The following is a 17,420-nucleotide window of genomic DNA, read 5'->3' as shown; positions in this document are numbered from 1 at the left end:
GAACCCATTGCATCCCTTTTCTGCAGGAGAACTTTAGCCAAAAATAGCAGATCATATAGAAAAGAGTCCGACTCGGTATTCAATATTGGTATCTTTCTTTTTTACATGAATGAAGAAGTGTTCAACAGTTGAACACTCTTATATGCCATTATGGCAGTTTTCCAACTAAGATCTAAATGTGAATCTGGCAGACGATAAGTTAAGTCACGTGAGCTGATATAAAGACAGTCTGGTTTATTTGTGTTTGTCTGTGTTTATTATTTTGGTAGGCAATGAACTGTGTCTGTCTGTGACACTGTGCTAGTGTGCTTTGTTCACTGTTTTGACAGTCCACCCACCTCCTCCCCAGGCTTTTCTCGTCTCATGAGGAGTATTCACGCCCTTAGGGCAGGACTTCCGCTGTAATGTACTTCGCCTGGTAGCTGTCTTTAACGACCAGCCACAAGTTCACAACACAGGTTTCAAAGCCCGCAGGGGGAATGTCAACAGATCTGCAAGGCATCAATAACGTAACTTCCTTGTACTTCCTGTTGAAGACCCCTGACTTAAACCATTATTTTATACTTTGGCTATTCAACAATAGCAGATACAAGCTCATAGCACATTTTTTTTAAATAATGAAAATGTGTGCAAATCTTTGAATATACATATTTTCAAAGCGAACATTTGTAACTCAAATCTTTGCTTCTGGTGGGGGTCCCTGGAACAACATATTTTTGAGATGGGGTCTGCCAAATACATATCATTTTGGGGGTCCTTAACATGAAAAAGTTTGAGAACCACTGCGCTATCTGGCTCTATCGTGGTGAATCCACCTTGACGGTGTCGCCATGTTTTAGTTGCGCTGAGAACATCACTACATCACATTCTTTATAATCTTTGCTTCAGTTCAGCTGCCATTTACCATAAAGGGATTCAGTGATAGGGACCTTCAGCTTCAATGGGACATGTGGCAGTTTATTTTGGCATTTGCAGGGATCAAATTCGTGACATTTCTGTTATGGGAAAAGGCTCTGTAACCAAAGGCTTTTGCAGCAATAACTAGGGATCATCTTTTGCTCTCCTGCAGAGAGCGGGGGGTTGCAATTAATCTGTCCAAAAAATAAACATATTTTTAACCCATTACATTTCAAACCGGGAACGCATCTGTGTAACCACTTAAACCATTATTTTATATTTTGGCCATTCAAAAATTGCAGATCTACAAGCTCATAGCGCGCTAGATCTGCTTAATGTCGATCTGCAATTGTTTTTGAAAATCGTGCAAATTTGTGCAAATCTTTTGAATATGTTTTTTAAAGCGAACATTTTCTTTGCTTCTGGGGGTCCCTGGCAGATCTACAGGCACTGAGTGCCGCACTATGAGCTTATGAGCATATTTAGCTATTTTTGAATAGCCAAAGAAATCTAAAATGACAGATGCTTTTCCCGGAACTGGCTAAATATGTGTAGTACCAAATCGTTGTCGCTTCCTCTAGTTGTTGCGCTGGGTGTCACTCACTTTGGAGAAGTAGTTGGACAGGTATGAGGGTATTGTCCCTTTGACTATCTTAACCCATTCAACCCGGAAACGCATCTCTGTCATATTAGATTTCTTTGGCTATTCAAATATGTATTCGACATACAAGCTCATGAGCTTGTAGATCTGCTATTTTAGAAAAATCGTGAAAATGTGTGCAAATCTTTTAATATATATTCTACAAGTGTCTTCTAAATCCTAACCGTTTTTTGAATGTTTTTTTGCTACATCAGTGCCAGTGGTTCTCAAGCTATTTCATGTCAAGTACCCCCAAAATTACATGTATGTTGTTCCAGGGACCCCCCAGAAGCAAAAAATGTAGTTAAAATGTTCGCTTTAAAAAATGTATGCATTCAAAGATTTGCAAAAATGTTCACGATTTTTCAAAAATAGCAGATCTACAAGTTCATAGCGCGGCACTCGGTGCCGCGCTATGAACTTGTATATCTGCTATTTTTGAATAGCCAAAGTATACACAGATTCTCGGTTTGAATGAACTTGTATATCTGCTATTTTTGAATAGCCAAAGTATACACAGATTCTCGGTTTGAATGAACTTGTATATCTGCTATTTTTGAATAGCCAAAGTATACACAGTTCCTGGTTTGAATGGGTTAAATACCAATCCCATTGTCATTTCCTTAACCCTGTCTTCTACACTGAGCCATCCCCAAACTAGCAAAGTGTGTTGGAATTAGGCGGGTCATTATCATCAATCATGGGCTTAAGGCCGAGAAGTAGTCGCAATCAGTTTGTTTAGGGAGGTCTGAGGCTTTAGTTTAGATAACACAGGGAGGAGGGAGGCAGAGGGAGGGGGGCATGTTAAATCAAAGCTGTACATGGAGGGGAGGGCGGCTTCACTTCCCTTCTCTCTCGTCTGATCCTCTTCCCACTCTGATGGGATTAGAGGGGCTTGCCTGTTGTCTTCTCCACACCAGAGACTCTTAGCCTGCTTACTCCAACGCGTCTAGTAGGAGACTAGACCAGGGGTCTTCAACAGGGGGTCCGGGATCCCTAGGGGGTCCTCATAGTTACTCCAGGGGGTCCGCCAAATCTTTGTGTGATATGATTTTTATTTTTTTTACCTTAACCACTTGAACCCTAGCATCCCTTTTCTGGGGAGAACTTTAGCCAAAAATAGCAGATCTACAAGCTCACAACGCCTCGTGCTGCGAGGCGTTGTGAGCTTGTAGATCTGCTGTTTTTGGCAAAGAGGTATAGGTGTAGAGGGGAAAAAAGAGAAGACCAAGTAAAAAAAATAAGTTTAATCTGAAACACAATTTTATATAATATAGAGGGGGTCCCTGCTTCATCTCTCTCTCAGCTAGGGGGGTCCTTGGTCTGAAAACGTTGAAGACCCCTGGACTAGACTCATCCAATAGCAAAGGGCCTGCACCCTATTTTACACACTTTATGTGTGTTACACACATTCACAAACCCTTGGCAGAGGCAAGCCTGCTGAGTACCATCCATCCTCCTCATCAGGAGCAGTTACAGTTAGGGGTTCAGTAGGTTCAGTCTCACGGAGCCAGACAACTATTCCACAATCTCCGAATGGCATGCATTGCTTAGCATGCTATATACAGTACTAGATCAGTGGTTTTCAACCTTTTTCATGTCAAGATCCATTATTCATTCGCCATTTGATTAGATTTAGCCTCTCAGAGCCAAAACTTTGAATATTTTGTTATCGTTGGATAAGATTTTGTCCACAATTCCATCCATGATGTATTGATGTTGGTACCATAGGAGAGATAACGGGCCAACGTTGATCAAAATAACAATTCTTTAATTAAGTAATGAAGATGTTTAACAATAATTGAACTCTTGAGAGCGTAAAATGAACGGTTCCATTTTACACTCTCAAGAGTTAAAGATCTAATAAGGGTTCATTTGGTTACCAACTCTCCATCATTTAGCTGGGGACCACGTGAAACCTCCTCAAGGACCACTGGTTGAGAACCACTGTACTAGAGTCTGGAACTACACCTCCCGAAAGCCCAGAAATGAAGCTGTGTTCGTCATTTCCGTTCACAAAAAAAAACAATTTTAAAGTATCGTTACGCTTCATTTTAGAATTTCTGTTTCTGATAAGCAGTAAGCTATATAATATATGCTTTGATTCATTTAGATTTGTATTCCGATAAATTAATTGCGCGACTGTAAAGACGAAACGGAAGCGGGGAGGAGAAGGCGTCACGTCCGCTTTATCCTCTGTCCATCACTCGATGCCGTGCTATGAGCTTGTACTGTATATCTGCTATTTTTTTTAAAGCCCAAAGAAATCTCTAAAATGACACAGATGCGTTCCCGGTCTTAATGGGTTAAAGTAGATCCAGGAAGTGAAACCTTCAGGTTCCTAAACACTAGACAGCCACTTCCACCTCAGTGGTTTACCAACGTGTGTCTCTGCGTCTGACTCAGTGTGATGCATGCTGACGCATGTAGGGCTGTCATGAATCACCGTGGTGACATTTTACTCGACGATTAATTGTCACGCAAATAATTGCGATTAACAATTTAATTCTGTTTTTGGAATTGAACGTCTGCAAAAAAATATATACTTTTTGTTCGCCTTTTAGTCTTGTAAACAACTATTCCACAGAGCAGATATGACACATTAACTTAAAATATACAAATAAATGACTGACGTACATAACTTAATATTTAAATAAATAGCAGTTCGAACTAGCAGTTCTCTGCAAGCTCACGATGCGTGCGACGCGCTATGAGCTTGTAGATCTGCTATTTTTGGATAACGTTTGAAAATGTATGAAATTCTTTTAACATGGAAACGATCATGATGACCTTGTTTCTCAATTAGACGATTATGTCATCATTGTGACGGGCCTACTGACAAGGGTGAAGTATAAAGTGTAGAGTCAGTATCACTGGGTGCAGTGCAGAAGGAACGAATGCCTCCTCAGCTGTTTGTTTCAATGAGGAAACGAACACTTTCACTTCTGTTTTGAAACGTAACGTCATCAACCTTTACCCCACGTGAATCATTTATGGAACTCTGTTGTCCAAAGTGTGACAAAATGAGCAGTGTGCTTTTAAAGCAGTCTTAAAGGCCAGTCCACTCCAACGCAACTCCTTGCGACATTTGCACCTTTTAGAGACCGTTGCAGCGGTGTGGAGTGGACTGACCTTTACATGTTATTTGGAAAGTGAAGATCTATGCTACCTCGAATGTCTGTCCGAAACCTTTTCAGGAAATGGGAGGGTGAAAATAACCTGTAGTTATGGATCTAATGTAGTTATTATATAGTCATAAGCCCTTGTTAATGCTTTTAATTGGTTCAAAGTTGATAACCCCCACAGACACACTTGACCACTTTCTCTTTCACTTTGAAATTGTTTTGAAAGTAGCTGATCTACAAGCTTGTTTTGAAAGCTTGTAACGCGCATCACATCGTGGTGCGTTGTGAGCTTTTAAATCTGCTATTTTCACAACTTTTGTGAGACACTGTTGTATGTCGAAGTATATGTGAAATATTAATATTAATTAATTGATGAAAAAAAGTTCAAACTCTAGAAAAGTTGAAATATGGAGAATGAGATACAAAGTTCCTGTGTGACAGCAACGATATATCTTATAAGTAATTTGTTTATTTGTTGAGCTTTAGTTGATACCCATCCAGAAAAGGCAATACGTTACAGCTACTATGATTTTTTTTTTATGATTTACTGCTTTATTATGACAGTGGGTTTTTTTAATTTATTTTTTTAAAGATTTATATGTGGGATTTTATGCCTTTTATTTTATAGGACAGTAGACAGACAGGAAATGGGGAGAGAGCTGGGGAGTGACACGCAGCAAAGGTCGTCGGGATTGGGATTCGAACCTGCGACGCGCTGTCAGGCTACATTGCAGCCTAGGTGCCCAGACTGCTACGCCAGCGGCCCGGGACTTGTTATGACGGTGTTGATATTCAATGGTCTAATGCCAGTGCTGTGTGTGTGTGTGTGTGCGTGTCCAGCTAGCCTCCTTGGAGGGGTGTCCCGATGCCATGGCCTCCAGTCACGGCTCGTCCCCAGTGCCTCGCCCCGGCGGTGGTGGAGGAGGAGGGGTCAGTGATGGGGTCTACTGCAAGGACAGGGGCTCTTCCTCGTCGTCTCGGCACTACAGGCCTGTCCGCTCGCTGCCCGACGTCTGTCCCAAGGAGCCCACCGGTGAGTGAGACCCAAAACACTGGAAAAGAACTCTCAGAGTTCAATTAACACTGAGGACTATCGTATATTCAGTCAGTGGTCACTGCAACTCTAGATAAATTGAGGCTCAATAATTGTACAGTAACAGTTGGAGCGTACATTACAACCATTTCTTAGTTAACAGGAACCATTTGACTAATCCTGCTTTGATTTATAAACTAATGAAAGGACCATTTCATTGTCTATTCACAGCTTCTACCATATATTGTACATACAGTATATAGTACAATATAATAAGCTTAATTTGTTCTGATAATGATGGTTGTTATTTTTTATCATACAGTACAGTTTGTCAGCTTATGAGACAAGACGCTGACGCTCTGTAAAACGGCCTTTTAAAACAAAAGTTTTAAACCAGCTATTACATCAGTGCAATGTTTAGCCATGTTATTAAAACGTTTTTAACCATACCATTTGTTTCTGCTTTACTCCTTGGTTTGTATTGATTATAACGCCCCAAACACTTAAACCCTATACTATACTGACCGGAATACCCCAGGGGTCTATAAGGCCATCTCCTTTTTCTCTCACTGGGTGAAAAAGGTGATATACCTGGATACTTGGGCATGGCATACACCCACCCAACTTAAATGATCTGTGGGAGTTTTTCAATGAATGTGGGAGAGGACTGTTTACCTTCAAATGCCTTTAAGATACCTGGATATGTGTCTCTCTTTTCTCTGCTAGAGAATCTTCCTTACATATGTAAATTAGCAGTTTGTTCAAACAATGGGAGGTGTGGGGTTCAGAGTGGGAGAGAGAGAGAGGATCCTGGTCAAATATTACCCAATTAGAGTACTATTGTACTAACTAGATCTATTTTCGAAGAATGAATGACAGAAAATGATTCAAATTTTGAATGCTTTTATTAATATACAGTGAACCAAAGTTGCATTGTGACATTCAAGGAAAAGATAATACAAATATTTTTAAAAAAATGAAATAAGAACACAAACTATTGTACAATTACTAAAAAAACAATGAGTGAGATATCTATCTCTCAGAGTGCAGAGTCTTGGGTCTAAATCTCAACCACTGTGCACAGTGGTATAACTACTGATACTTTCTCTTTGATCTGGCTTAACTGTACAGTTGTGGCACTGTAAACACATCTGTATGCTATTCTTTCAATCGGTAGGAATGATGGCGCACAATCCGTCCGTGTACCTTGCAAATTCCAAATCTCGACAGGCCTCCCAAAGAAATGCCGGTCTGGGTGAGGATGCAGCCATGTGACCTTGGCAACAACATGCTCTTGAGTAGAAGCCTGTGACTTAACTTTGACAATCAGAAACTTTTTCACAATCCCAGGACGCAACTCGGCAGTTGGGTCCAAGCGGGGTACCTCAAAGCTGGAGTTGCTAGAACACCACTTAGCAGAAATGCATGCAGACCTGTCAGCCCTGCAGTTAACAGAAAAAGTCACTCCAAGACTTCTCACTTGAGTGCAAATCTTTACCAAACTACCTACATGTGAGATTAAACTGTCAGGATACATTTGATTGTACATTGATAACAACAGTTGTCTGTCACAATCTGTCAGCACATCTTTTCGGAATGGGGATAGTGGCTCAACCATGTTAGTATCTGGCATGACAAGTGTTGCAGTTGATACCTGGAGATAGTGTTTCAAATACATCATGTCAGTGGTACCATGGAGTGACAAGGAACCAACTTATTTTCTTGCTAGGATATTGATGAATTCAGCTCCAATGTCACAGGACAATGGCACATGGAGCTGTTGCCCTTGTTGAAATGTCCTCATGATTTGAACTTCAATGTCTTTGTTGTTGTTATGATACTGTCCTAACATACCATTGAACCGTTAAAAAGAGAAACACCAAAATGCATACACCAAATCTCTTAAAAAAAAAATGCAGATCCACCGGCTCACAATGCGATGTGTTGTGAGCTTGTAGATCAGCTGTTTTTTATGAATGTTCGCCACAGAATAGGGACGCTAGGGTCCATGTGGTGGAGTCCTTGTCTTTTATGCTGTGAGAAATGGTTGGCAGTAATGTCACATAAACCGCAGAGTCGTAGTCGATGGGCTAAGCCAGTGGTTCTCAACCTTTTCAGGCCGTGAACCCCCAAAATAATCATATTTGAACTGGGGACCCCCAAAATAATCATATCCCCAAAATAATCATATTTGAACCGGGGACCCCTGAAGCACTTGCAATGTAGGAGTTGAGGCCTTACATTTAGCTTGACTCGGTTCCACAGATAAATATTGTAAAAATAGCAGATCTAAAGCTCGCAAGGCGTCGCAACGCGCAGCATGGTGAGCTTGTAGATCGGCTATTTTCAAAATGTTTTCCTCTTTCTTATATTATTTGACAATTTGGCCAATGTTTGACCAGCTTTTATAGTATAGTTTTCTTGATTACTTTTGATGCAGTAATGGTCTTTTTCAACAGGTTGAGAACCACTGTGCTAAACATGCTAGACCTGTGTATCTTCTTTGACATCCCTTCACTATCGCCATAATAACGTTGCTACTCCTCCATTCCCCGTGTGGCCCTTCTTGCAGGCGAGGCCCGCGGCGGCCTGTGTGAGGGCCCGTCCGTGGTGGCGGAGCACGACCGCTGGACGGTGTACAGTTCAAAGGTCAACCTGCCGGCGGCGCTGAATGACCCGCGCCTCGCCAAGAGGGAGTCCGACTTCTTCACCAAAACCTGGGGCCTGGACTTTGCCGAGACCGAGGTCATGCCCTCCTTCTACCTCCCCAACATCACCAGGGAACACTTTGGCCCCTATCTGCAGGAGACGGCCCAGGTACGTTTTTTATGTGGCGTTTTTTTGTCTTTTTGTATTATGTCAATTTTTCTATTATGTCTATGCTTTTGTACAGGTATTTAGTTTTTTTTTGTCTCTGTTTTTTATTTGTGTTGTTGCTCCCTTCCCCAAAAGCCGGATGTGTATTTTCAGACACTTAACCAGTTAAAACCTAAAAACTTGGTCTGCTCTTTTTTCTCCTCTACACCGAACCTCTTCGGTGTAGACGTTCGGTGTAGGTTCGGTGTACACCGAACCTCGGGCCCCTCCCTTTGGGGGGGACGCCGAAGATCACAGGAAGGACTTGTGAGGACTTGTCTGTTTGGAGGTCGTCCAAAATTGGATACACGTTACACAAAATCTGCTCTAATCGGAACTTCTCCCTCCGCTGTGTAGCTCCTCAGATGAGGTTCCACTGCGTCGAGTGACGACACCGGCGAAAAATTGGCCTCCATGCATGATTCTTACCCTTTTCCACACATCGTATCCAAAAAATCATATGTTTTACATTTTAGCGGCCGAGAAACAAGCGTTTAAATTGCTTTTTTTAGTCAGCCTGTGGCATGTGTTCCCAATGCAATTGACTATTTTAAGATTAGAACATTTAAAGTGGTCAAATTTGCAATATGTTCCGAAGCATCTCTCATAAAATCTTAATAGTCTTGGATATTTCATATAAAAGCAAAAGGTTAAAAAAAGCCTCAATCTAGGGGTGGGGGGCGGCTGGCCCCGCGTTGTGGGCTTGTAGATCTGCTATTTTCAGAGCGCAACACCCGAGCGCAATCAAACATAAAATGACTTGTCTTTTAGTTCTACTGGATCTCTTTCTCCACTAGTCCCTCACTAACATTTTAGTCTAGTTTTTATTTGTTGACGAAATTGTCAATATATTTATAGTCTTAGTTTTAGTCTTAGTCGACAAAATCAACACTGGGTCGTTCAAACATTTTCTGTGGTGAGATTTTATTTTGCTGTATGGTGTAATCCCTCTGCCTTTTACTGACGCTGCATTATTCAACTGAGTGACTGTCACTTTAAGTGCAAGCTGTACAGTAACCCAACACTTGCCGCTAACCCCCACCTAAACGACTGCTCTGTGCAGTGAAACATGGAAAAAATGCCACCCAATCACAATGCAGACAGATTCATAATAAGCAAGGGTACCTTGTACTGTGTTGCAGACAAGCACATACATGTGTAAATGCACATGATTGGATTACTCATTATCTGGGTTAGCGTGTACAAATCACATGCTACTTCCATGTGTAAATGATGGCTCATAGGTTTATACAAAGCAACATTAGATAAGAGAACGGGTAAGAGTTCAGGCGGGCGGGCGGGCAATGTTCGTCGCAAAAGATAAATATTGTGTGTCCAGCGACCCAGACATTAGAAAAAAATCCATTATGAATGATCCATTTAAGCCCTATTTAATAGTGAAATTAGCCGACCTACAAGCTCACAATGTGTCTCGATGCGATGTGTAGATCGGCTGTTTTCAATATTACTTGGAAAAAAAGCTATTTTTTAAAAACCTTTTTTTAAAGATTTCTGAAATTCTTTTGAATTTTTCTTTTTTTTTAAAAATATTCTGATGGTCTTTTGAAAGAATATACTTACCACCCATAACAATGGGTTCTGACACATTGTTTGTCAAACACCACTAGCGACCGCTACAGGCCGGGTTTGGAGCTGTCAGCAGGGCGTTTGAAGCGGGAGGAGTAGGAACGAGGCACTAAGTCCTGTAAATGTGAGGGGAGGATTAATTGGGGGGTGGAAGTGGGGTAAACATAATTTGCTACTCTATTAGTAACAATCAAGAGCATAGATTTAATTTTTATTTCTCTCATCATTTATTCATTCTTTTGTTGTTGTTTTTTTAAACCACAATCACTGAAGCCATCTGTATATCTTCCTATTTTTAGAGGGAAAGAATCCATGAACGCTGTAAGGCCATCTGTCCCAACAAAGACGATGTGGACTCCGTCTCCTGTGTCACCGCTAACCACGGTATGAATTATTAAAACACCTCTGTGTGTGTCTCTGCAGCCTGCCTGCCTCTTATGGTCTGAACCCTGATTTATACTGTTTTATGACGCTGTCACATGGCAAAAAATAGCAGAAGTATAAGTTAACCCTTTAAGACCTTGAGGCCAATTTTAAAAATGTCTTCTAAATCCTAGCAGTTTTCTGAAAAACCCTTATGTTCCTATATATCAGCGGTGCTCAAACCTTTTCATGTCAAGGACCCCCAAAATATGTATTTGGCCGGGGACCCCCGTCTCAAAATATTTTGTTCCAGGGACCCCCAGAAGCACAGATCAGAGTTAAAAATGTTTGCTTTGAAACATATATACGTAGTGTATAGATTTGCTCAAATTTTCCACGATTTTTCAAAAAATTGCAGATCTACAAGCTCATAGCGCGGAATTCTGTGCCGTGCTATGAGCTTGTAGATCTGCTATTTTTGAATAGCCAAGGAAATCTTAAAATGACACAGATGCGTTCCCGGTCTTAATGGATTAATAGAGTACAGTATGTTTTATTTTGTTTGTCTGGTTAAAATATTCAATCAATCATCATCTTGTATCATTGCTCTCTAACCAAAGCTTTCTCTTCCTCAGAGAAATCCAGAGCAGAACTGGAACAAGTTCCTAAGGTAAAAAATCTGATGTTTTTTTATCACAGCGCTAAGAAAGACAAATTGAAATGGAATCTTCTCCATTCATTACACATTCCTGATTGGCTTCATACTGTGGTTCCGTGCACTCATATTGTACCGTTTTTTGGTTTGGAACAGTTGTTGTTTTGGGATTTTGAGATTGTGCAAAAATCATAAAGCAGCAGACAGAAAGTTGTTGGCTTGGAAAACACAATGCAGTTAAAACTAGATGCTTATGATATTGTTCTTAATACACACGTTGTTAGCTGTGTTGAGTAATTTTGCCATGTCATTTCATGAAAGGTATTTAGTCCTTTCTTTTTGCCACTTCCTACCTGGACAGACACGGAGGTCAAAATCCAACAGGTCTTTAGTGGAACCTCTTTGGTGTGAATGCATAAAAGTGGATGAATTAATTTAAACCGGGACGGTAATGCTGTGGTTCTATGGGGTGTGTACTGTGTAGTTCTGGTCTAGTCATAGCCTGGACGGGCGGCTGGTGGAAATGCGTGTGTGGTTAGTGTTAATACAATATATTAGACGGCTTGGTTGAATGCTTGATTCTGATTGGTCAATCACTGAATTCATCGGTCTGTTATTTTTGAATAATGACGGCTGAACTCCATAACAGACCGCTGTCTAATCAAAGACTCGGAGCACCTGTCTCATGTCAATCTGCGTCGCTTGATTTTGTGGCGTATCCAACATGACAGCCATGTACACAAACACACCATGTAATTTACAGCTAAACGTTGCTCTCACGAATGTTTTTGAAACCATTTGAAGCGAGAAATAGACAATGCAGTAACCGAATATTGGTTCTATTTTATCGACACTTCTCGTTGTTTTCCGAGACGACCACGTTGCACTGGACGCACCTGGCATAATGGAATACTTTCATAACCATAAGCAATTAACTCATTGAGTGCCATTAACGTGTTTCACGTGTTTTTACCGCTATGGCTCAACGTGCCGTGTGGCAAATTGAAATGTGCTTGAAAGCTGTGTGTGTAAGAAAATTTAAATAAAGATGATCGCTTTGAACGCTATTGGGTGTTCCTGTCACCATACAGCATTATTCCTTGGTCATGATCACTTGCAGTAATATAATTATTGTTGTGCCACATGCATGCGTGTCTCAGCTGTCGCTCATCACTCATCATGTCTCACGTCTCTCATCATGTCAGATCTTCATGAGGCCAGACTTTGCGCTGGACGAGCCGACCACCTTCAACGCCGTGCTGCCCTGGTCACACTTCAACAGCGCCGGAGGGAAGAGCACCAGAGACATGACCTCCTCCAGACTCCTGCAGGAGAAGGTCAGTGAGTCACTGTGTGGCTGCATGCTGCTGCTAAAGGCCCACGTGAAGCCCAGGGATGATCAGAGAGTTAAAGACAAAAAAACAACAAACAAAGAGAAAAAAAGATAAAAAATCTATATCGTTGCCGGCGGGCAGCTCACACCGCGTCGCGCTGTGACGTGTTGTGAGCTTGTAGATCGGCTAGTTTCGGTTGTTGGTTATTTGAAGATCAAAGAGTATTTGAAGTGATCAAACTAGCAATAGAATACATGTTTTAGAAGTATTTTCCATAAACATGCCATTAAAGCAAAAAAGGTTAAAGAATTCTGGACTACCTTTTTGTATTTTTATATTCTAGGACGAGTGGTACAGTACAGCATTTTCATAACTCCCCAATCCCAAGTCCACCACAGCTAAAAACCCCGAGCGGACGGTCCATGCATCAGATCGCGTATTGTAATCGCTCGAATTTATATATTTTTTTGCGATATCTGACGTTCATAATGACAGAAACCTCACCGCTGTGTTTTTGTCCAAAATGGGCCGCCGTAGTGTTTACAAGCCGACTTGGATGAAATCACGGTACGGGTGAAATCTCGTCTTGTGAGACTTCCGGAGGGAGGGGCGCATCTAACACAAACACTGTGGAGAGTTTTCTGTCATTATGAAAGTCCGTTATCAAGATTTCGAGCGATAAAAATATGCGATCTAGCGATTGGACTGTCCGCTCGGGTTTTTAGCTGCGGTGGACTCAGGATGGAGATATGAAAATGTTCTACTGGACCACTTATCCTAGGATATAATAATATCATATAAAGGTAAGAAAAAGGCTGGTCCGAAATTCTCCTTTAATGCCTCAAATCTGTGATTGTGGTTGGCTGCATGTAGAACAGCAGCAACATAAGGTTTAGAATGATAATAACCTAAACATCATTATCATTAAACTTTCAATCAAGAGATTTTATATTTGCTTTATCCCATATGGTCTCCTAGTTAAGTCACTACCTGGACGTGGTGGAGGTGAGCATCGCCCGTCAGATCTCGCTGCGCTCCGAGGCCTTCTTCCACGCCATGTCGTCGCAGCACGAGCTGCAGGACCGCCTGCGCAACACGCACCGCGCCGTGGCCGTGCTGCGGGGGCGCACCGCCGCCATGGACCGCGTCATGTGCCAGGGCCCGCTGCGGGCCGTGCGCACGGTGCTGACGCGGGACAACTGCGTCAAGCTGCACGGCAAGCTGAAGCTGATGGCGGCCGTGCACCAGACGCAGCCCACCGTGCAGCTGCTGCTCTCCACCTCGGAGTTCGTGGGCGCGCTGGAGCTCATCTCCACCACCAAGGAGGTGCTGCAGCAGGAGCTGCAGGGCATTCACAGCTTCAGGTACAGTGTGGGCTTTGGAAATCCAGTGTGTACTTGTGTTACTATTCTTGTGAGGGCCACAAAAACAGTATAAATCAGGGGTCTTCAACAGGGGGTCCGGGACCCCTAGGGGGTCCTCAGAGTTACTACAGGGGGTCCGCCAAATCTTTGTGTGATATGATTATTTTGAACCCTAGCATCACTTTTTTCTGAGGAGAACAAAAATAACAGATCTACAAGCTCACAACGCCTCGCAGCCCGAGGCGTTGTGAGCTTGTAGATCGGCTATTTTTACCAAAGAGGTATAGGTGTAGAGGGGGAAACTTGGAAACTTGGCAGACCAAGTAAACAAAAAAAAGTTAAATGTAAAACATAATTTTATACAATATGTAGTGGGGGTCCCTGCTTCATCGCTCTCTCAGCTACGGGGTCCTTGACCTGAAAACGTTGAAGACCCCTGGTATAAATAAAATGTAAGCTGATAAATGGGTACTCGATCCTGATTGGCTGATGATTTGCAACCCACCTGAAATTACGTTTTCTGTTAATTAACACTTTTGGGTGCCAAAACCGTGATTCTCCGTTTTTTTCCACGAGGGGGGGGGGCTAGCGCAGCTCTGGAATCACCCACGGTGACTCTGAGAAGGAAGGGACAGATGGATCACTGTGCCAAAAAACCTGGCTCCCGTCCGCTCCCATTCTATCTCCTTGGCAAAAAAAATCCATATTTCCGTAACTTTTTACAGTGGGGAAAACGAGTCATTTTCGGAGTGATCGCCACTCCGCCGTGGTGACTCGCGTGAGAGATGTTATTGTTCCAGGCGTTAGCCAGGACCATCCACCATCGTGCACGCATTTATTGTTTACAATCGAGTGCTCGTCGTGGAGTCTGCACGCTGTAAACAGCGTAGCGCTACAAACGGTGAGATCTCTGGCACTCAACGTCACTTTTTTAATAAAACTCTGGCACCGAATGTGTTAAAAAGAGCTGGAGAGACTGGGACACTCCTGTTACTGAACAAACACTCTAGTCCAGGGGTAGGCAACCTTAGGCACAGGTGCCAACATTGGCACAGGGGAGGGTGATCACTGGCATAGGTGTGAGAGAGAGGTTTTTCCTTTTAGGGAGATGGGTATGTTCATGACATCCTTTTTTTAAAATATTTTTATTTAGAGTAGCCCAAAAAGAATTACCCCTTTTTCTCCCCAATTTAATTAATTCCTCCCCACACACACTTCTGTGTTGTCACTGCTGTCGTATCTAGACGCTCGACAAAGCCAGATGCACCACGGTGGATTCGAACCCACAACCTCCGTGGTGGTGGGCAGGGACTTAACCACTGCGCCACCGAGCGCCCATGATGATCATTACATCCTGATAATATTTCTAAAGAAGAAGAAGAAACAAGAAATGTGTTTGGGCAATCAAAATCAGTTGGAAATATGTATTCATTTATATGTATTGTGATGTGTCATAAGGAAACTTAATGTTGATGTCTAGTCTATAGCAATGAATACTATCAGAATATAGTGCTTAAACCTTTTCACTGAAGAATATCACTACCTTTAATGGTCAATTAAAATGTCATGAATGTCCCCCCCTCTCCCCCACCCCAGACACCTGGGCTCTCAGCTGTGTGAGCTGGAGAAGCTGATAGATAAGATGATGGTGGAGGACTTCAGCATGTACGCCCGCAGTGACCTCAACCGCAGCCTGAGGGACGAGCCGCACGTCATGGAGAAGGTACGGGGTTTGATGGAAAAACAGGGCCACCTGCTGGTGGTTAGTTAACCCACTGTGTATGACTACTACAATCAGTGCTTCTCAAACGTTTTAACTTGGATTATAAATCCAGACTCTAAATAAACTATACCAGGGGTCTTCAACCTTTTCAGGCCAAGGACCCCCTAGCTGAGAGAGAGATGAAGCAGGGACCCCCTCTATATTGTATAACATTGTGTTTCAGATTAAAGTATTTTTTCCCCTCTACACCTATAGCCTCTTTGCCAAAAATAGCCGATCTACAAGCTCTCAACGCCTCTGCTATTTTTGGCTAATGTTCCCCTCGGAAAAGGAATTCTAGGGTTCAAGTTAATGTAAAAAAAACGAAATCCTATCACACAAAGATTTTGGCGGACCCCCTATAGTAGCTCTGAGGACCCCTGTTGAAGACCCCTGTAGTAACTACTATACTACACCGCTGAATGTTAGAATTTTGTTTTTGAACTGTGACATTCAATGAATGTTTTTTTGTCTGGGTCCTTTTACACCGGTGGATCTCATTTTGTAATATTACATTCTCTAATATTTATCTAACCCTTTTCAGGGGCAGGCCATTATCAATTAGACATCTCATTCAAGTCTAACGTTTTTGTTTTTTTAAAACCATACAGTACAAATTTCATCTCTATTATGATCGAAGATCGCTGAAGGTAGATGCCACTGGCAAGACTTTTTTTGTGCATGTTGAAATCAAGCCAAATATATAGTTGTTTTCCATTGCATAATGAGGTGGAAATCAACCGCAGTCATCACATCACGCTGTTACTGATTACTTAATTAATGACTTTAATTTGGAAATATGTGTATAAAATTATCTTTGCAATTGTTTTGTTTTTTTATCTGGATGGTGTACAGAATGGTGGGTCTTTATCAAATCAGGACAATTCAGATGGCTTTTGATAACTTGTACTAAATTGACTCCCACATAATTTTCTTTGATCATTTAAACTTCTCAGTTTGTCACTGCAGCTAGCAAAGAATTACTTTCAGATACTAGCCTTGACTTGAATCACTATTAGATGTTACGTTAATTACACTGCTCTTGCTTTTACAATCATTAATTCAAATTCAAAATATTGTGATAAAAAATTCACCACAGCAAAATCACTGGCTTGCCTTAAACTAAACTGCTACTTTTCAGGATTCAAATTCAAAAATAGGAAACGTAGCAGATCTACAAGCTCATAACGCGGCGCGAAGCGACGCGTTATGAGCTTGTAGATCTGCTACGTAGATCTACGTAGATCTGCTACGAAACCGCAACGATTCTACATAAATGTCAGATTTGGTCACTGAGTGTTCATTGTACAGTGTGTGTGTTATCATGGCTTTATCCAGGAGCGTCTGGAGTCTCTGGTGTTTGGTCTGCTGAGACAGAGGAAACTGGACTTTCTGGACATTTACAACAACGAGATGATCCTCGCCGCCAAGGCTCTCGTCACACAGGTGGGAAAAGAGAAACCCTGATGCTGCGTTCCCACTGGCAGGCTACCATTTATTTTCAATGAAAGACAGTGACATGAGGATACAAAGATACATCCAACTTTTGTAGCTGCTGCAAAAGCTGCAACAGAACAGCTACAAAAAGTTGAGCTGGTTTCAACTTCATCTACAAAGATACAACGCTACAGATATGCTGTGTAGCTTTGTACTGTATCTGCCAGTGTGAACGCAGCATAAGACTTGATGAGACCTAATTTATAAACAGTTGAACATTCCATAACTATCTGTATAGCACTTTAGAACAGTGTTAATTTTGACAGCAAAGTTGGATTTAGTTTTAGTCATAGTCTTTTGAATAAAA

At 41.9% G+C, this 17,420-nt stretch overlaps 1 protein-coding gene across 1 annotated transcript in view; it reads left to right on the top strand.

Moving 5' to 3' along the window:
* vps54 (VPS54 subunit of GARP complex) overlaps positions 1 to 17,420 on the top strand; it is a 32,764-nt gene that overhangs the window by 1,540 nt on the left and 13,804 nt on the right. Inside the window, exons 2-9 of the mRNA XM_084079266.1 lie at positions 5,503 to 5,695; positions 8,268 to 8,512; positions 10,438 to 10,522; positions 11,137 to 11,171; positions 12,362 to 12,493; positions 13,469 to 13,854; positions 15,451 to 15,577; positions 16,955 to 17,062. Coding sequence (XP_083935392.1) covers positions 5,533 to 5,695; positions 8,268 to 8,512; positions 10,438 to 10,522; positions 11,137 to 11,171; positions 12,362 to 12,493; positions 13,469 to 13,854; positions 15,451 to 15,577; positions 16,955 to 17,062 — 1,281 coding nt within the window. The 5' untranslated portion in view covers positions 5,503 to 5,532. The remainder of the gene's footprint in view (positions 1 to 5,502; positions 5,696 to 8,267; positions 8,513 to 10,437; positions 10,523 to 11,136; positions 11,172 to 12,361; positions 12,494 to 13,468; positions 13,855 to 15,450; positions 15,578 to 16,954; positions 17,063 to 17,420) is intronic.

Source organism: Gymnoscopelus microlampas, assembly GCF_963454915.1.
Source record: "Gymnoscopelus microlampas genome assembly, chromosome: 2".
Lineage (NCBI taxonomy): Eukaryota > Metazoa > Chordata > Actinopteri > Myctophiformes > Myctophidae > Gymnoscopelus > Gymnoscopelus microlampas.
The sequence above is the reverse complement of the archived record's forward strand: the minus strand, read 5'-3'. Positions and strand labels throughout refer to the sequence as shown.